We start from the raw sequence: 20717 nt of genomic DNA, 5'->3' as shown, positions 1-20717 counted from the left end.
CCTCTATGAGGTGGATTGATTCAGTGACTGGGGTAATCGGGAAGGGTGTGTCAGAGGCAATGAGATTGGCACAGGATAGAGCAGGGTTTAGGGCTCTTGTACATAGGGTCGCTATGAGTCGCAAGCGACTCGACGGCACATAACAACAACAACAAGGTTGAGAGAAGTATCTGAGTTTACCAGCTAGCTAGAACTGGAATATGACTCAGGGGTCTTTCTGGATTATCAAAGGGTCCTTCTGCACAACTCACCCAGAGAGGGGCGGGAAGAGTGGGGGGTCCCTTTTGACATTGGCAGTGGGTGACTCCTCTTAGGGGGAAGAGGTAACTAATTTTTCATGGCTGTTGCTGAGAATATAAAGAGCAGAATATACACGAGTTCAACAGTTTTCTAGCCTCTTCACAAGTGTAGTTCTTCTCTTGAGGAAGGATCTGAGTGTTCCCAGAACTTGACCGCCTTCAGAATGAACCACTTGAGAAATTTTTTTGAAAAGCAAGCTAGTCTCAGAAAGATAAAGCCCGCAAATCTCCTGTTACCAGTACATTTGGGGCTTTCAGAGGGAAAAATATTATCAGGCAGCCATGTAGGAGGGTCCAGCGACATGCCAGTCTCCTCCGGTGCCCAGAGGCGTGTGGAGGCCCTCTCTCCAGGTCACAGAGAGGTCTACAGTGCCCAACCCACTGGGCAGAAGTTCAGGCAGGACAGCACTGCTGAGGCCCAGGGCTGGTGTTCTTGGTTCTTGGTCTGAGTCAATGCTGGCCACACGAAGACACATAAGCTCAAGTCTTACCCCTCTGCAGTTCTCAGCAGAGGCGACCAAAAGGACTCTGTTGCCTGGAGTCCTAGCAGCCTATTCCTGACAGACCCAGAATCCATACACGCTCCAGTGCCTTTCTGAATCCTATGAGATCAAACCTCTGACATGCTGGACAGGAAGGCTGCATGCTTAGTTCTAATCTCAACTCCTCCCAGCCTGGCTGCAGGACTTCAACCAGATTACTTTGTTGAGTCCTGATTTCCTCATCCTTGAAGCTGGGCCACAAACACCTGCTTTGTCCGTGTCCTAAGGCTGTTGTGCGCTTTCAGCAAGACGGACAGATGTGCACAGGCCTCTCCCACACATGAAAAGCTATGACCACAAAAGCCTGTTGCAGGGGCTAAGGCTTCGTGTTGCTCCCAGGTTCTGCTGATGCAACATCCCGGAGCCTAAGCACCCACGTCAGCCAGTCACTGTGCCCCTCGCTTTATCACTGTGCTGGGCTTGGCACTGCCAGGTGCACTTTCTGCTCCTTGTCACAGACCTGTCCCTGAGAGGCCCGGTCAACACATGGCCTTTGGGCTCTGCTTAAACCGCTCTGCCTAGGAGGTACTGGGTGCAGTCTACTTGTCACAAGGCTGCCTCCCCCCAGCCTTGGCGCTGAGAAGCCCAGATCTGCCCAGAGTCATTTCTCAGACACCCGCCCCCTCGTGCAGTGGGAAGAAAGCCACTGTAAGACTCACAGCCCAGCTCCCACCCTCAGCAGTAAAGGACCTCTCCTGGCCAGAGGAACACAGTCAGGACTTCTTGGAACAATGTGCAGAACCAGTTTTGGAGGGGAGACTTAGAAAGAATCCAGAATCAGACTTCTTAACACTGATATCTTCCTGTTTACTCAACGATTCAGATACAATTAAACTAGGGAGACATAATATCCTCCAACCAGCTGGCCCAGAGCCTGCAGCCCAGGCCTCTTGCCGTGCGACAAGGAAACGGGCTCTGAAAACCTGGTGGCCGGCTCCAGACAAAGGTCTCATTCTCCATCCGGCACTCCATCCAGGAGCTGCCAGGGGCTGGAGGCTGAGAGCCAGGGGCCAGAGCCTGGGGCTGAGGCCCAGGGTTTGGGCAGGACTTGCATTCATTCCTCGGGTCTTAAGTCCTCGTTCTCTTCCTGAGCCTGAGAAACCTTCGGATGGAAACCACAGGAGACCTGGGCCATTTGTTTTTCTAACTTATCAGCATTGAAGTGATCATGTGAAAACTAGAAAATGTCTTTGTTTTATTCTGTTTCAGGGGCATGCTGAGTGGAAGGGGAAATTACCAGCACCACCAGACACTTGGCTGAGAGACAGACCTTCCTGGCACCGGTGAGAGGCAGCCCGAGCTGTGAGAGGCGTCAGAAGTGCCCACGAAACCCTTGTGTGCAGTGTGCGTGTTTACTTTGCAATTGAGAGTGAGAGGGCCCTTCTGACCATTCCTCCTTCGGGTCTCAGTCTTTGAACTTGGCCTTCACGACACCTGAGAAAAATTTTTGATTAGACAACACAGTCAGCTAGGCCACTTGATGGAGGGCAGACACAGAAAGAAAAAAAATTCATGAAACCATAAGCTCCTTGCTTGTAACGACTGGGCATCTAACTTCAGGAAGACTCAGCATCTTTCAAGAAATTTCCTGGTCCCAGCTCGGGTCTGTTTTCATAAACAGTGGGAGTGGGCACTCACAGAGGTGCTTTCTCAGCTGCACTGCCCACAAGCGTTAGCCGCCAGGCTCTGAAGTCAACTGCCTTGAGTGCCTCTTATCACAGTCAAGTTCTCCTTCACATCACCTACCTTGGCAAGACCTTCCATCCTCGTTGAGGGTGAAACCAGGGTTGCACGTACAGGAATAGGATCCAGGGACATTCGCACACAGCTGCTGACAGTAGCCATAGCGACACTCGTCTATGTCTGGAAGCAGAAGAACAAGCAAGTATGGCAGGTCCCCTTCGCAATCTCGGGGCCAACACTGGCCTCGTGACTGCCACCTTCTGGAGCAGAGTCACGAAAGCAGGAGAAGGGGAACTGAAGCGGGCACCTTAAATAGGAGCTGGGATGCACAGCGGTGCTCTCTGCATTCTCCCGAGACCCAGACGCCCTGCAGCTTTCCTGTCCCATGAGCACTTCATACTATCTGGAAAGTCACGAGGAAATGTTTGCTCAGAGTAAGATGTTACATGAGCCAGTCTCTGAGATTGTGTGATCTTTCTATGAATTTTCACTGCCCTGGGAGGGGACAAGTTAGCTGACAGCGTAAGAGGAATCCATAGTATCACTCCAGTGGGCTGCTGGCCAGATTCACTAACAATGAATTTGTCCAGCTGTCAAGAGCACAGCAAGGTCAAGTTCAGGATGAGCTGGGCAGTGTTACCATCTGGAGACCTATGGATTCAACAACATAAGGCAGATGAAGTTCACCTGGATTTCCTGCTGACACTGAGCAGACATCAAACTGGGCTTCACACCGCCCCTCTGAGCCATGGCTGCCCTCCCCAGAGGAGGCGTCAGTACAGTGGGTGAAAGGCTCCTTCCGACAGAGCCAGGCAATAAGGCCTCCCAGTGACGTGGATCAATAGATGGGGTGCCTGACATCACAGGAAAAAGACTCCCCAGGACTCCAAACCGACAGGAAGATGGGCTGGAGAATTCACTCTTGTGGGACAGGGTGTTGGGGAGAGTGAGAAGGAGACCGTCAGTGTACAGATGGAGACAGAATCCTCAACTATGTGCACATCTTCTGGGCCCAGATTGCGTGACTGTGACTGTGAGTGGTCCCTAACTCATCTCACCCACTTACAGCTGGCTACATCCCTTCCCTGGTACTCTCGCTTCTCTGGAACTAGGGTCCCTCTGGGTCTCTGGAGGCCAGGTTCCAGCCTAACCCTGTAACTGGTTTCTACTACCCAGGACCAGAAAGGACTCTGTTCCCATGTCCCCCATGGTTAGCCCCACTCAGGCACCTGCCCTGTCTGTGTGACTGTGTCACTCTGTCTGTGTGACTGTGTCACTCTGTCTGTGTGACTGTGTCACTCTGTCTATGTGACTGTGTCACATCAGAGTCCCAGCTGTGTCTGCTGTGGCTCACGTGACTGTTACAGAGCGATGCAGAGCTCCTGCCCAGAAAGTTCACGCACAGCCCTGGTCCTGACCTCCTCCTGGGGTGCAGATGGGCACAGCACTAACGTTCAGGTGGCAGCAGCAGGAGAGATGCCCTTCATCTAGGGGTACCTTGGAGGAGATCCAGCCCTGCCTTGGCTTTCACAGCAAAAGCAGGTTCTGAAAGCAAGTGGTGGATGGATATGGAACCTGGGCTTTGGAAAAGGGAGAAGGAATTGGCCGAGGGAATGAAAGCGTTCAGAAACGATGAAGAAAGAAGAGCATCATGGATGTGAAGTGTGAACAGGCAGCGCCATGTGATACCACATCCGGGCTCTGTGAGTAGACTCCCAGAGGTTTCCGTTATGTAAACGAGGACTGTCCTTCCAGGGAGGGGGAGGCTGAATTACTGGCACCCTCCGAACCAGGAGGGGCTTCCTTGGCCCTGACATTGCACCGCTGACCCCATGCACAATGGAATGAACAGCTGTCTGCTCTCGAGCTGCCCTCATGATGGACTGTGTGTCAGAGCACTGTGACCGCTTTTCTCTGGCTGCTTCTCTTAGAAGCAAATCACCCAGTGTATCTTCTTAGTTTTTCTTAGTCTAAAAGCTCAGCTGAAACTTCATCAGCATCAAACAACACTCAAGCCTCCCCTGACAGATAAGTGGGCTGCCCACCAGGTACACTGGTCAGAAATCAGACCTGAGCTTCCCACGTGGAAGGTGAGAATTCCACCCCAGACAGAGTACAGTCAGACCCGCGGCTCTGAACCGCCTGAGCCTCTCGAGTGCCCCTTGTGGTGGAGAACGAAAATCTGGACAGGGCCTGAGGAGAGAGATCTTAGCCCCAACCAACTGGGACTTTTCTTTCAAAATGTTCCACCTCATCATTGCAAGTCCACACTGAACCCTTCTCATTACCTCACCCCCCTCCACACACTAACATTTGCTAGCCCAGTGGTTCCCCCCTTCCCCTTTTTCTGTCCCTCTTTTTTCCTTTCCCTTCAGAACATTTATACATCTCTTCGTTATCCTCCTATTTCAAAAGATAATGTGTATGAATGACTGTATGAAACACAAAGCACATGTACAAAACGTGACGTATATGAACGGTTGTATGCAAACAAATAAAAAAAAAAATAGAGGGGAAAAAATGTCCCAGCTCTTTGAGACTCCATTCCCAGCTCTCTGAAAGTTGGATGAAATAATACCTAACATCCCTTCCAGCTCCACAATTCTACATTTTAGATTCCCACCCAAGTAACTCCCTGGCACTAATCTGATGTTCAGATGATTGGCATTGAGTTTTCTGTTGTGGCTGAGGTTGGTTAGAAGGCACGGTGACCGTCACATCCACCAGTGGCCCTGTGTACACAGCCCCGCAGTGTACAGTATGAGGGAAAGCGGAGACAGGGCTGCCCCAGACTATCAGGTCCCACGATGCCTCAGACAGGGCTCCCGGGGCCAACCCAGACTCAGCCTCAATCAAGACATCCGTCATCACTGCTGCTGCTACCAGTGCCAAATGTCCTCCTCATTGCCTCCTCCTGGATCCCCCCTTTCTCCCCAAGATGCTCTGAGTTACCATTACCCCAGGCCCTGGGAAGGAGGGGCCCTGCCCCTCAGATGCTGCAACAGAGTGAGGAGGGTGGCAGGTGTTGACCCGTCAGGGTGTAGGTAAACCCTCTCCCCTGGTTCTGTTGGGGAGGGGGTAGTCATTATTTGTCCCAGCCTGGAGTCCCCTTCTGGTTTCCTATTTAGTTACTTGAATAAAAAATAACCTTTTCTGGAAGAAAAATTAAAAAGACAGCCTAGAAAGAAAAATCTTATTTGTTGGTTGTTCTGTTTTGTTTCCATGATTCTATTTGGATCTGTTTCTCAGCTCCTTGAGGGCTAACTTTTAGACAGCATGATAGTGGCTTAGAGAACTGAAACCAGCGGGGACTTTTCCAGGAAAACACGGCACCAAAATCACAACCTGGTGATGGGAACGGACGTGTCAACAGGAGATGAGGATGAATTCATTCGCTTGGCTAGCATGAGAGGGGGAGAAAAGAAAAGAATCCTCTGGTAAAAACAAACAGATCATATTGAGGTGGTGCTGGTGGCAAAGGAGCGTTAACTGGCAGCAACAGCCTCCTCTGAGATAAAAAGAAAGGCAGCAACCAGTGGAGTGGGCCAGGGCGCCGGTAGCCATGGGCTGTTGGGGGTGACGTTAGCCAGACTCCACTGGCTCACATCTGAAACCTGGAATGTTCTCTTTTACTTTTACTTTTACTTTTCAAAGAGAAGAGCGAATTGGGGGGAGGAGTGGGCAGGAAGAAAAGTGCAACAATGAATGAAAATCCAAAGTCTCTGTAAACTTTCATTAAAATTAATTTAAAGAAAAAAGAAACCTGGAACGTTGTCTTAGTATTATTTCTAACAAGAGCAGAGGACTCTTCATTATCAATCCTGTAAACGTCCTAAATGATGAGGTAAAATATACCCCAAACCCACTGCCAATCCCAGCTCAGGACAGCCCTCCCTCGGACTCGGAGGCTTGGACCTGCGTGGGAGGACACTGCTCCTCTTGTTCTCAGAGGGTGGCAGGTGGATTTGAACCTCTCAGCAGTGCGGCACACAACCGGAGCTCCTCACGTAAAATCGTATGTGAGCTTCTGCACAAATACAGTGGTAGCGTGCCAGACAGGGTGGTGACGCTAGCAAGCTTGGGACTCTGCATTTACAGGAATTCTGTGAGCCAATCCCCACCCGCCCACCCGGGAGGAGTGACCTATGAGCACCCTCCCCCCAGGAGATGTTAGCCATGAGCACTCCCCCAGGAGATGTCACCTATAAACAATCCCCCCTAGAAGATGTTACCTATCAACACCCCCCAGGAGATGTTACCTATGAACCCTCCCCCAGGAGGTGTTACCTATCAGCACTCCACAAGGAGATGTCACCTATGCTGGTTCCCCCAAGGAGATGTTACTTATGAATACCCCCCCCCAGGAAATGTTACCTATAAACAAAGCCCCAGGAAATATTACCTATGAGCATTGTCTCCAAGAGATGCTACATATAAACAACCCCCTCAGGAGATGTCACCTATGAATGTCCTCCCCAGGAGATATCAGCTGTGAGCACCCCCCAGAAGATGTCAGCTGTGAGCACCTCCCCCAGGAGCTGTCACCTTGAACACCCCCCCCAGGAGAAGTCACCTGTGATCACCTGCCAGTAGACGTCACCTGTGATCAGCCCCCAAGAGATGTCACCTGTGAGCACCCCCCAGGAGACATCACCTGTGATCAACCCCCCAGGAGATGTCACCTATGAATGTCCACCCCAGGAGATGTCACCTGTGAGCACCCCCCAGGAGACGTCGCCTGTGATCAACCCCCCAGGAGATGTCACCTATGAATGTCCACCCCAGGAGATGTCACCTGTGATCACACCCCCAGGAGATGTCACCTATGAATGTCCACCCCAGGAGATGTCACCTGTGATCACCCCCCCAGGAGACGTCACCTGTGATCACCCCCTAGGAGACATCACCTGTGAGCACATGAGCACCCCAGGAGACCTTACCTAAGCACTGCCCTTCTAGGAGCCAGTAACCATCAGTGCAAGAGCAGGTGTAGCCTCCTTCCGTGTTGATGCAGATCTGGGTCGGGTTGCACTGGTGAGAGTCCGTTGCACACTCATCCACATCTGAAACACAGACACATTGCAAACCATCACACGCCTCTCCCCGGAGTCCTGGAGCCCCTGGAGCTGCCAGCTCTTGGCTATCTTGGCTGAGAGGCGATTGCTAATATTCCTGGGTTACAGCCAAGGAGAAGGAAGTATTCCCAGTGAGGGGTCACCAGGAGATACTGGCAGGTGATGAGGGCAGAGCTTGCCTGCTCGTCGTTGGAAATTAAGGGGGACGCAGATCCTTAGGCCAGAGCACTCCTTGGAGGTGAGGATGGCGAAGCTTTGTCCTGTATGCTTTGAGCATGTTGCAGGGAGAGGCTGTTCGTTGGAGAAGAACATCAAGCTTGAAAAGGTGGTGGGGGACAGTAGAGGCAGGGAAGGCCCTCAAATCAGGTAGATTGACAAAGCAACTGCAGCGACGGGCTCGAGTGTGTCTGAGATTGTGAGGACGACACAGGGCTGGTCAGGGTCCAGATCTGCTGTCTTAAGGTCGCTATGAGAGCTGGAGTGGCTTTCAATTCCTAAACCATATGCCTCTGGAAACTCTATGAACTTTGGTAAATGACGATAGTTACAGAAAGGGCTTCAGGCCTTTTGCTTATACGGTTGCTGAGTCGTGCTCGACTTGATGGCAATCAACAACCACAACGAGTCATCAACTGGATGGCACCTACCAAGCACAGCATGTCCTTGGGCACTCTCCTGCCACCGGACCCCATCATCCTCGGCACACAGGCTCCCTGGGTCCTGACCATCCCTTGCAACAGGCTTATTCATCCACGTGACTGAGACTGAGGTCCCTTCACTCAGGGACGCTGGGCTCCTCTCTCTCTGCCCAGTTCACACTGGTCTTTGGCTTGGTGGTCTGTCAGATACTATGAGAATGAGCTTGGGTCCAAGTCAGTCTCTCCCATTTCACCAGCCTCTTCCCAGCACAGTCAGGCTGTCTCCGTGGCCCCATCTCCCCAGTCACCAGCTGCAGGCTCTGTAAACCAGCAAAGCTCAAACCTGTTCAAACTCAAACTCTCCGTCCCGTTCTCCTGCTGCATTTCAGGAGCGCACCCCCTCCTCGCCTTCCGTGACCTCCCACAACACTCTCTCCCTCTGACCTAGAGGGAGGCCTTCTCCCGCTCACTGACCGGTGTGCTCAAGGAAGGCTCACTGAGGACCTGTCCAGCTGTCAGGGCCTTTCCTCCACGGCGCCTCTGCACTGGCCGGCCTGCACCTCCATGTGCACGTTCCTCTGCCACTTCAACCTTCCCATCAGGGTTTTCTTACCTGCCACCCCCCTGCAACCCCAGGTGCAGCTGGAAAGCACTCGAAGAGCTGTCAGTCACGGGCTCACAGTGTGTGGGACGGGTTATTGCATTTATCCCCACAATCACTATGTGGCCTCTTAACTCTCATGTGACCAAAAGGGAAGCTGAGTGAACCAATTCAGATGCTCAATGTCAAGAGCTGAGCCTGTACCTGCCTGCCTGCCTACCTGCCCACCTGCCTGCCTGCCCACCTGCCTGCCTGCCCACCTGCCCACCTGCCCGCCTGTCTACCTGCCTACCTGCCTACCTGCTTACCTGCCTGCCTGCCTGCCAACCAACCTTCCCGCCTGCTTGTCTGCCTGCTGGCTGGCCTCCAAATCCACTCTGTGCAGAATGATGGTGCTTACAATGCCCAATGCCTAGAGCTGAGCAGAGATCAGGAGGGAGGTAGAGAAAAGGCCACCTTCAACCTCGCCTCAGTAACTTCCGGTCCCTCGACAGTGAGAGTGGATGTGCATGGTGGAGGCCGAGCACCCAGGGCTCCTGAGTACAGGACCTTAGTGTCAGCTCCTTGCGGCCAGGCACTAAGAAGCTCAGGCTTTTTCACTCGGGCTTCAGGCAGCCAGCACGTCTGATTCAGTTAATTCTTCAGCCAGAATCCCTCCGTGGTGCACATGGCCAACAGGCCCCTGGGTTAAGAGTTCCGTGGAAAGGATGAAGGTTTGTGTCTACCAGAGGCAGCTCAGAAGAAAAGCTTGGAAGTCCACTGTCAAAAACACCACGAAGATGAAATCTCTGCCGTGGAGATGAAAAGTCCACTGTGGAGATGAAAACTCCGCCAAAGAAATGAAAGCTCCATGAGGCACAGTCCATTCTGAGGCACAAAGTATTGCTACAAGTTAGAACCAACTTGCTGTCAACTGGTTTCAGCCAAGTCAGCAAGGCTTCCACCATGCAACAGCATCCCCATGCCCACCACGCAACAGCTGGACTCCAGGAACACAGCACTGCACCCCCAGATCACCGGGTGACTCAGCATCTCTTAGAGCCAGTCTTCCTACGTCTGGTGTGAAAGCCTTCAGGAGCCTCCGAGGTGACAGCAGCCAAGAACCCTCCCTGCACCAGGTTGGCTCCCTGCAGCCTTGGTGCCCAAGACCCTCCAGGTTCTCAGCTGCTGAAGGGCTCTTGCCTCTGCCCCAGCTCTGCCCACCAGGGGAGCGGGTGGATAATGCTTGGCCAGCCGCTCTGTCAAAGCCTATGATAACAAACGGTGCCATATTGGCCGGCCGGCGTGTATTTACATTGTCCCTGTGGGGAGAGATGAAAGGCCACTGAACCCTGGGAACAACAAGCACTGGAGGAATCGGCCTCGGCCTCGAAGAAGAGTAGGGTGAGGGAGACCAAAGGTGGGGAGAGCTGTTGGCAAGGCCTGGTCACAGCTAGTTCCCACGTCCTGTGTTTGTGTAGCTTATGTCCCGCTCAGTGCCTGCAGGGCCACGTAGAGAGGGCCCAGTCACGTGTATGCACACAGGAAAGAAAGAAAGCGTGTATGAAATATTCAGGCTCAAACCCAAAGTCTTGTCTCTGATTTTTCAAAAACTCCATCACTTTCATAGGGTTAAAGAATTCGCTCCACCTGCAACCAGGAGAAAATAAAGTAGATGAATGGGATCTTCTAAGAATCAAATCTCTATTCACATCCAAAAACTTCTCCAATAGGGTAAAAAGGGAAGCCACCAACTGGGAAAAAGTACTTGGTAATGACATATCAGATAAGGGACTTATATCCAGAACTTATAAAATACTTGAGCACCACAAAAAGATAAAGGTAAATAATCTAATAGAAAAATGGGCACAGGTTATGAGCAGACGGTTCACCGAAGAAGACATTCAGATGGCTAACAAGCACATGAAGAAATGTTCAAAATCCCTAGCTCTAAGAGAGATGCAAATTAAACAACTATGAGATATAATCTCACCCCAGTCAGAATAGCAAAATTTAACAGAACAGCAAGCAACAAATGCTGGCGAGGTTGTGGAGAAACTGGAACCCTGATTCACTGTTGGTGGGAGTGTAAAATGGTGCAACCACTGTGGAAGGTGGTATGGTGCTTTCTCAAAAAGTTGCAAATAGAGATACCATTTGACCCAGCAATTCCACTACTGGGAATATACCCCAAAGAGACCATAACTGATATCCAAGCAGATATATGCACACCCATGTTTATTGCTGCTTTGTTCACAACAGCAAGGAATTGGAAACAACCTAAGTGTCCATCAACAAACAAATGGATAGAGAATCTGTGGTATATTCACACAGTGGGATACTACACTGCATTGAAAAACAAGGGACTCGTGCAATATTATTATTCAAAATGGGTGACCCTGGAGGACATTATGCTGAGTGAAGTACCTCAGTCACAAAAGGACAAATACTGCATGGTGCCACTGTTGTAAAACCGGACTGACCTTGGGGTTGGGGGAAGACTGAGAAAGATGGGTTCAATAATGTATAGTGCATTGAAACAGAAGAGGGAGAAAACTGTTTAAAAGGGATATGTGATTAGGTATTTTTGTCATGACAGGAGTCCAGATGAAGGCTGCATAGTGGAGTGGACCTAGGGGAGGGTTTGTAAAACAATGAAAGAATTTGTCTTTTACTTTTCCAAGAGTGTAGTGTACTAGGGGGTTGGGTTGGGAGGGGAGAAAAGTACAACAATGAATTAATGGAAATCCAAAGTCTCTATAAATTTTCATTGAAATTAATACTAAATTTTTTAAAAAAACAAAAAAAGAATAAACTTTATAAGAATAAAGTTTTATGAATTTTGATACTCAAAAAAAAAAAAGAATTCGTTCCATTATACTCCCCTTGTATGGACTTGGGGAGCCCTGGTGGCCCAGTGAGTAAGGAGTTGCACTGCCAACCCAAAGGCAGGCAGTTCGAATCCAGCACCTGCTTCCCTGTCAGAGAGGTGGGTAGTGTCCTTCTGTACCATTTACAGCCTCGGAAAAGCCCCTGGAGGGCCAGCTATGAATTGGCTCTGATTGATGGTAAGGACTTTCGAGTTCTACTGATTTATATTTTTTAAAAAATAAAAATGATGGTAAATGCAATCAATGGTACAAAACAAACCATGTGTAACTTAATGGAAAGTATAGCATTCTGTCCATTTCCAGTCAAACTACAGTAAAAAGAGTTTGGTTTATTGGTGTTTTTTTTTAAAAAAAAAAAGTGGAAGTTTAACAAAGTTTCCCTAATAGAAAGGATCTCTTCATAATTCAGTAAGCCCCAACGTTGCAGGGCCATGTCTCACCTTTATACTCTCGGAAACTACCTGGTACCTTACTGAGTGTCTGGTAAATCTGATAGAGATATTACATGTGAATAAAAGATCCCACAAACAAAGGACAAACTCTAGCCCCAGGGACCCCTTTCTCTGCCCGCATGCCAAAAGGACCATCTGGGGAGGTGGACGTAGAAGGAACAACAGCACCAACACCACCATCCAGCTACGAACTCGGTGAGGATGAAACAGGACATGTCCACACTGTGGGTTTACATGCGGACTAAATGCCTTATTGTGCATTCCAGCTCATGGCAAAACTCCTTATATTAAATACATTTGACTTCAAAGACAGAAAGGAGAACACGCTGAGTCACTCCTAGGATGTTTCCTGGTAGAGTATTTCTGCATCGATGGAAAAGCTCAAGTGACAGTGGCCGTGGTTAAGTGTCAGTATCCATCAGCATGAACCAAGCCACTTCCCTCTGTGGATGACACGTAAGGCTCGTCCTCAGAGAACGGAATGCAGGCTTCATTCAGTCAACTACATTTTATTGATAGTGCACTCTAGTGGCTTAGTGGTAAGGAGCTGTGCTGCCAACTCAGAGGCAAGCAGTTCAAGTCCACCAGTAACTACATGGGAGGAAAATGGGCAATCTCCTCCCAGGCATTTACTGCCTCTTGAACACCTGCTGGAGGGTCAGCTGTGGGTGGGTTCCAACTTGGCGATACGCAACAGCATCCATGGTATGCCACTCATTCTTCATGCCCTAAAGAACTGTGTGTGTGCCTGCCTGCCCAAACCTCTGCCATGGAGCACGCTGGCATGGCATAGAATCACTGTGTGGTTCCCAGAAGGGGTTTTACTGCAAGTCTTCTGGCCACCCTGTCCCCTCCGGGAGCCTGGGCCTCTAGCTCACCGTCTGAGCACATGAAAAACACAGTCACAGCAGCCATGGTGTGCCTCTCCCTGAGTGGGGCAATGTCCAGTTGCTCCTCGGACCACTGGCACCCTGACAGCAGGACGAAAGAGCTCACTGACTCTTCCGGAAGCTGGCAGTGAATCAGTAAGTGATGTCTGATGTACTCAACCTGATAAACGGCTTCATGTATGCAGGGCCACTGAGGCGTGCCAGCCCTGAAAGCAAGAATGTGAGAGGAGTAAGTGGTGATGGGAACGCCTCCCTTTTACTGGAACAGGTTCCCAAAGGACGCTGGGATATCATGCCGGTGGCTGATGCCTGTTGCATGTCTTCCTCCTGGGAGGAGGCTGGTTCTAAGAAAACAACATGCAATCTGCTTCCCTCTGATACCCAGAGGGATCTAATTTCCTATTTTCCCAGTGCTAAAGCTTAAGCTCCAGTAGTTTAGTGGTAAGAAGCTGTGCTGCAATCCCAAAGGCATGTGGTTTGAATCCACCAGCTGCTCTGTGGGAGAAGGTTGGGCAATCTCTTCGCATGTCATTTATTGTCTCTGAAAATCTGCTGGAGGGTCAGCTATGAGTCAGTTCCAATTTGATGGCTAACAACAAGAAAGCTAAAAAGTGGTGGTGGGGCGGGGGAGAATCCAAAAACCAAAGGCTGAGGTCTCCCCAGAAAGGGTAATGGGTTAAAGAGTAAGATTTCTGAAAGCAGACGGAGCTGGGTATGATTCAGGCCCCTTCACTTAATCACTGAGTAGCTGTGAGCAAATTCATGAGTATTCAGGTTCGCAGGCGTTCTGCAAACAGTGCTAATGAAACCACCTCTGGGGCCGCTGTAACAGTTCACCACTCCCAGCACAGTAGATGCCTTGGAAATTTTTATTCCCTTCTAGCAGGGCTGTGTCTAAAGGCTGGGGCAAGTAAGGAAGTCAAGGTCCCTGACTCCTGGGGATCTGTTCTGGGGTCCACTGTAGGCACCAAGATGACAGAGCTGGTGTTCGGCGTTCTGGAAGGCATGGTTAGCTCCCCACAGCCAAAATTGGGGCTCTCTGCCCCTGAAGCCCCCGCATATCATAAGAGATCGAGATAAGAGGTGGAAATAACGGATTGTTCTCCTGCTTGTCTCTCAGTCTCTACCTCCTCATGGGGAGAATCTAACCTCTGTGTGTCCATCACAAGGATCCCTGGTGGCACAGTGTTTAAGCATTTAACTGCTAACCAGAAGATGGGTGATTCAAGCTGTTCTGCTGGAGAAGGAGGTGGTGTCATCTGCTTGCACAAAAATTATAGCTTTGGAAACCTTTGGGGGCAGTTGTATAACATCACTATGAGTTGGGATCAACTTGGTGACAACAGATGTGAGTTGTGGCCTGCGTCAGACTTTACATCTATAACCCTAGGCCTCTGAAAACTGAACTCTCCAGCTGACGATGACGAACTTTAACACGACCTATGATTCTACTCCCTTTTCATGTCTCCTGTGCTCCAAAATTTTGAACACGCGAGCGCCAACTGCGTAAGGCTGTGTACATAACCTTGGCTGGAGATCTCCATGCTTGTGTGAGAACGGCCATCTGCCAAAGGGAAACATTCTCCCTGGGCGACATTGAGCGATGCTGTCCAAGAGCATTTGGAAGACTACACCTTTCCAGAGACCTCCGTGATGCCTTTTTTTGGACAAAGCAAAAATCATTTCCTTGGTAGTAAATTTTTGCCCGGTGAAACAACATGTTTTCTTAGCCTGCTCTTGTTCCTTCCCTGTTCGGGCTAATGGCACTTGATAAGAAAGGAGAAAAATAACAATGGCTCATTCCTAAGAGTTCAATAGAAGGCTGTTTCAGGCCTGCTGCTGGGCTGGGTCTGTGCCATTTTTCATGAGACAGGCGCAGCCGGGGCTGGAAGAGATACAAGATCTACTTCCCAAACACCTGCTTAATTAAAGATCTCAGCCTTGGAGAACTCGAGATGTGAAGCCTGGGACATCTGCATTCCATGTGTCTTCCAGGTCCCGGGCAATCATTAGCGACCAGATCTTTTCGTGTTTACAGCATTTTTCTGAGTGCTCAAGAGTAACCATGAGATGTTTACTCTGAGCCTCTGATTAGGCAACAAATAGGAAGTCCCTTTTCCAAATAACAAATAACTCTCTTCTCTTGGATGAAATCAGCTGCAAGTCAGGCCCCACTCTCTCTGTGGATTCTATTCTTCTATCCATTAAAATTAGAGCTTCTAGAAGGATCTGGAAGGCCCCCCTTCTCACTAGGACCTTCTACAAACTATCCAGCTAATAGAGATCACATTGTTTGGTTCTTGAGTAATTCTTTTTGCCAGCAGCGTGCTTGGTAAACACCAGCTGACTTTAGCTGCTTTCAAACTGGGCAATAAATTGGCCAAGGCCAGTCAACTTTTGCCAAAGTATGAATGGTTCCAGCAGAGGGCCGGGGGAAGTGAGGAGCATCTGTTCCTTCTAGACCATTGTGTATCAAGGTGTTCAGAGATTAAGGGAGGACTACTACTTACTATTAATTTAGATAGAGCATTTTTTAAGGCACTTGAGGCTTTGACCAATATTGTGACTTCAAAGTGAACAAATATAGAGCTCAAACTAGAGATTTTCGTTTACTAAAGTTCTTGCCACTTGTCCTTTGACAAGGAAGTGCTTTAAATCTCCTCCTTGGAAGGAGGAGTGGCATCCACTTCCATAATAGCTTGACTCCGGAAACCCTATGAACTTGGAGAGAGGATGAAAGGCACCCAAGCGTCGAGGACTCTCCTTCATAGGGTCGCTATGAGTCGCCTGAGACTGACGGCACTTAACAACAACAACAAAGTTCTTGCCACTTGTCCTTTGACAAGGAAGTGTTTTAAATCTCCCCAAGTCGGTGGTTCTTAAGCCTGTCTATCCAAGGGAATTGCCTTATTCAGGAGCCTGGGAAGATTTCTTGTTTTCAAGCTGTTTGATTCTAAATGAACCCAACACAAAAGCAGATTTAGAAACCACCTACAAAACCAAAGGGAGTCTTGACTACTGACTGAAAGGTTGTAGGTTCAAAATCATCAGCTGCTCCCTCAGAGAGAGCTTTGGCAGTGCACTTTCATACAGAGTGCAGCCTGGGAAAACTGAGTTTTAATCAAGAACTTGCGAACTAGGCAGCTTTGCTCTGTGCCGTAGGTTTACCATCAGTCAGCATGAATGCAACAGCAACGGCCGTTTGGGTGCCAGACCATTACTTCTCAAACTGCAATGTCCATTTGAATCGGTGGGGCTCTTGTTAAGCATCCTAGTAGATTTGGCACTGCTCACAAGCCCCGAGGCGATGCTGATGTGGTGAACGAGGGATCACACTGTGAGTAGCCAAGGGCTACATCCTCCTGAGGGGGCCTCTGGTGGCCTAGAGGTAAGGAGTTGTAGTGTTGTTATCATTGTTAAGTGCCCTCAAGTCATAGGTGACTCATAGCAACCCTATGAATGAAAGACCTGAACACTTGTGTAACTTTCATTGTTTCTCCAAGTTCATATGGTTTCCAGAGGCAAGCTATTTCAGAAATGGACGCCACACATGCTTCCAAGCATATTTTAATCAGAAAGCTCCACCAAACACTGTCCACCATGGGTAACCATTCTCGCATTTGACAAATCAGGGTCACAGTGTTCAGCATCACAGCAAACACAAGTTACCCCTATACAGCAAATCGACAGGCCAGTGCTACCTCACGTAGAAGAATGTTTCACCAGAAACAATTAAAAGCAGGCCTGAGGGCTGCAGATTAAATTCACCCACCTTTGACTTGGTAGCATCACTTTCCAACACACACACACCAAAAAAAAAGCATGTGGTTCAAATCCACCATCCACTCCATGGGAGAAAGATGGGCCATCTCCTTCCGTGTCTCTGAATTTTTAACCTCTGAAAACTCACTGGGAGGGTCAGCTTTGAGCTGGTTCCGACTTGACCACATCAAACAACAGCATTCTCCTGCATGACATTTGGTTTCCTATCCAGAGAACTTGTGCAGAATTTATTCAAAAGAGTTTGTGGGACAATTTAAATATGCAAAATCAAGGAGATGACTCCTTATTGGATTGTCCTCTTGCTAACAAGTCTAAGCCTGGCTGGTTAAAATGATATTAGGGTTCTCTGGCGTCTTATTAAAGGAGCAGGGAGTTCTGGTAGCATAGGTGTTATGGTGCTAAAAGGTTGGCTGTTCAAATCCACCAGCTACTGTTCAGGAGAAAGATGGGTGAACTTTTGTAAAGATCTGCGGCCTCAAAAACGCGATGTTGGATTGCCCGCAGTCAGAAGGCGGTGGGAGTAAAAACCAAGAGGCATTGGTGACCCAATGGTTAACGCACCAAGCTCTTGACTACTACCAAAAAGTTGGCTGTTAGAACTACCAGCTGCTCTGTGGGAGGAGTGTGGCAATCTGCGTCCATAAAGATGTCCAGCCTTGGGAGCCCTGTGGACACTTACACCCTGTCTTACAGGGCTGCAATGAGTTGGAATCAGTGAGTGCGCGTTTGGGCTGGTTTCTTGAAGAAGGTGTTCCGAGCAGTCTAAACCAAACAGAAGGCTTTCCCGGAGCACAGACATTACCTGACTTCACTCTCAGAAGCTGAGTGCCCATTGCTGCAATGACTTGGCCGTCCTGTGTCTTCCAAAACGTCTTCTGCCTTCAGTTCTCTGATGGCACTTTGATTTCCTATGAGCAGCTCCATTCTCTGACTCTTAACTAAGTTCTTGGAAATGCTACCCCAAATTTGATGACAAAGTACAAACGATTGCAACCAGGATGAAGGACGTCTTTCCATCAAGACAGAACATCCTGTTTTAACTCAGTACCCATGGGCACCGTCTATAAATGCTGCAGGTCTTAAGTTTTCAACCCTCTCGTAGGTTCTTCCTCCCTACTCCTCAGGGCCCCCTCCTCCCCATTCCTCCCCACTCCTCCCCATTCCTCCCCACTCCTCCCCACTCCTCCCCATCCCCCCCATTCCTCAGAGCCCATTCCTCACCTCCACCCTGACTTCAAGTTCTGTTCTCCTCAGAATATCACAGTCTATGATATCCTCACCCCAGTGCCCACTGCCTTGCTGCCTAGTGGTCCACACCAGCAGCCCCCGGGACTCTGTCTCAGCTAAGGCACCATTGATTTCTAGTCTCCCCGGCTAGACACTGTTGTCTTTGGAAGGATTTATATCCTCCTCCTCCTACTGCCCTCACATGATCGTCAAGGGCAGGCAATTCTGCGTGCACATCTTGCAAATTCCCTTCCTCCTTAACACCTTAAACTCTAAAATACACCAAGTCCTCACTTCCCTTTTTGGAAATGGTTGCACTGATTTTATGCCTAGTCCTCTGGCCTCCAGCCCACAAACCACACCAAACACAACCTCCTGAACCATCCAGAATGCACAGAGAGGATGGCATGGCTCTGCTACTCACAGTTTTACATGCTTTCCTTGTGCAGCTCAAGGGCACTGTGGTGGCCTAGTCCATAGGGAATTGTGCTTTTAACCCAAAGGCCAGGCCTCTGTGGTGTGAGTCCACCATCAATTCTATGAGAAAAAGACGGGCAATCTCTTCTCATGTGATTTATAGCCTCAGAAATCCAACGAGGGTCATCTATACGTCAGGAGTCTAGGGAGCTCTGGTCCTAGTGGCAAGAAGCTGAGCTGCAATTCCAAAGGCATGTAGTTCGAGGCCACCACCAACTGTTCTCTGGGAGAAAAATGGGCAATCCCCTCCCATGTGATTCTCTGACTGAAAACCCGCTGGAGGGTCAGTATGGGTCAGTTCTGGCTCCACAGTACCTGACAACAACAATAAGTGTCTCAGAATTTTTTTTTTAACAATTTGGTAGCATAGCATGACAAATCTAGTTTCTTACTCCCGCTGGAGGGTCAGCTATGGGTCAGTTCTGGCTCCACAGTACATGACAACAACAATAAGTGTCTCAGAATTTTTTTTTAACAATTTGGTAGCATAGCATGACAAATCTAGTTTCTTACTCAAAAACCCTCTGGAGGGTCATAGTGGTACACAACAACAACATATATAAAACAAGGCAACCATCACTGTCCTCCTAGAGCCTCTAGGCTGGTGGACATGACAGACATTGGACGCACATGAGCCTGTGAAGGTGAGAAGGGCATGTACAAAGGACTATGGGAAAGCAGAACAAGAAGTGCCCTTCTCAGTTTGGCATTTCCTCAAAAAGCTGCACCTAGAAATTCCATATGACTCAGCTATCCCACTGCTTGGAATACACCCTGAGAAAACGAGAACTGAAGCACAGAGACTTGTACACCCACATTCATGGCAGCATTATTCACCATCGCAAGAACATGGTAACAGCCCTAATGTCCAACCACAATCAAATGGATTGAGAAGTTGTGGTACATTCACACAGTGGAATACTATGCAACAGGCGGGAGCAACGATTTTGTAAATTACTTCCTAACTTGAGAGGGACTGGAGAGCATTTTGCTGAGTGAACTAACTCAGTCTCATGAAAACAAGCACTATATAAAACAGTATTGTAGAATGAGTATGAGGATTCAAGGAGGGGAAGGAGGAGCAGAGGGGTGAGGAAGGGCAGCAGAGGGGAGAATTTCATCATAGGGTCACACAATTTGATGGGTGGAGGGAAGGAAAAGGGGAAAGATCCGGTGTGAAAAATTATGTATATGAACTTTGTAAGTAAACCAGTATTTAAAAAAATAAAATCATAAAATAAGTAATAGAGCTTTGTTCTCTAAAAAAAGATATAAATATGTCTGTAAATATATTTATAAAATATATATCTCTTTATCTGCCCTAGTCTCAGGGACAGTGGTGGCTGAGTGGTGGGACTCTTGCCTTCCACCCAGGGGCCCGGGGCTCCATTCCCAGCCCCCCACATGCAGCCACAAGCTGAGGCCTTGTGAGCTGCTGTGATGTTGAGCAGGTTCCCCGAGCCTGCAGACTGACAGGGACGAGGAAGAAAGGCGGCTTCCTGAGTCAGCCAGTGATCTCTGGGGACGCTGTGCTCGGAAACACAAGGGATCATGAGAATGCTGCAGGGCCAGCCCGCGTGCCGTCCTGTTGTACGTGGAGCCACGGTGAGCGGGTCAGCAGCTCGCCGATCACTGAGAGCAGCCCCGAGCAGTGGGGCGAGGGCAGGTTCTAACACCAGTGGAGGATAAAAGGGGGTGGCGTCCTCACATACATGCAGTCATGGCACCTTGGGTCACTGGGGCAAAGGGAGGGCAGGAAGCATTAGGCAGTGCTTTCCACAGGACAACCTCAAGGAAATGGGCTTGCAGGTGTTTATGAATGATGTGCCTCACCAGACACCAACCTGGTCCCCTCTCCTGACACAGTCTCCTCTCCTGACACGCTGGTCTCCTCTCGTGATACCTGGTATCCTCTCCTGACACCTGGTCTCCTCTCCTGACACGCTGGTCTCCTCTTCTGACACCTGATCTTCTCTCCTGACACACTTGTCTCCTTTCCTGACACCTGGTCCCCTCTCCTGACACCTTGATCTCCTCTTCTGATACCCTGGTCTCTTCTTCTGACACCTGGTCTCTCCTAATGTTCTGGTCTCCTCTCCCGACATGCTGGTCTCATTTCCTGACACACTGGTCTCCTCTCCTGACCCCTGGTCCCCTCTACTGTCACCCTGGTCTCCTCT

The 20717-nt window shown here is 49.4% G+C and overlaps 1 protein-coding gene across 1 annotated transcript in view; it reads right to left on the bottom strand.

Moving 5' to 3' along the window:
• The window catches only part of FBLN5 (fibulin 5), a 119478-nt gene that overhangs the window by 30987 nt on the left and 67774 nt on the right, over positions 1-20717 (bottom strand). The window contains exons 8-9 of the mRNA XM_006879211.1: positions 7465-7587; positions 2588-2704 (exon numbers count right to left, since the gene is read on the bottom strand). Of these exons, the coding sequence (XP_006879273.1) occupies positions 2588-2704; positions 7465-7587 (240 nt within the window). The remainder of the gene's footprint in view (positions 1-2587; positions 2705-7464; positions 7588-20717) is intronic.

Source organism: Elephantulus edwardii, unplaced genomic scaffold, assembly GCF_000299155.1.
Source record: "Elephantulus edwardii isolate Elephantulus edwardi_28Jun2011 unplaced genomic scaffold, EleEdw1.0 scaffold00002, whole genome shotgun sequence".
Taxonomy (NCBI): domain Eukaryota; kingdom Metazoa; phylum Chordata; class Mammalia; order Macroscelidea; family Macroscelididae; genus Elephantulus; species Elephantulus edwardii.
This window is presented reverse-complemented; position numbering and strand designations above follow the sequence as displayed.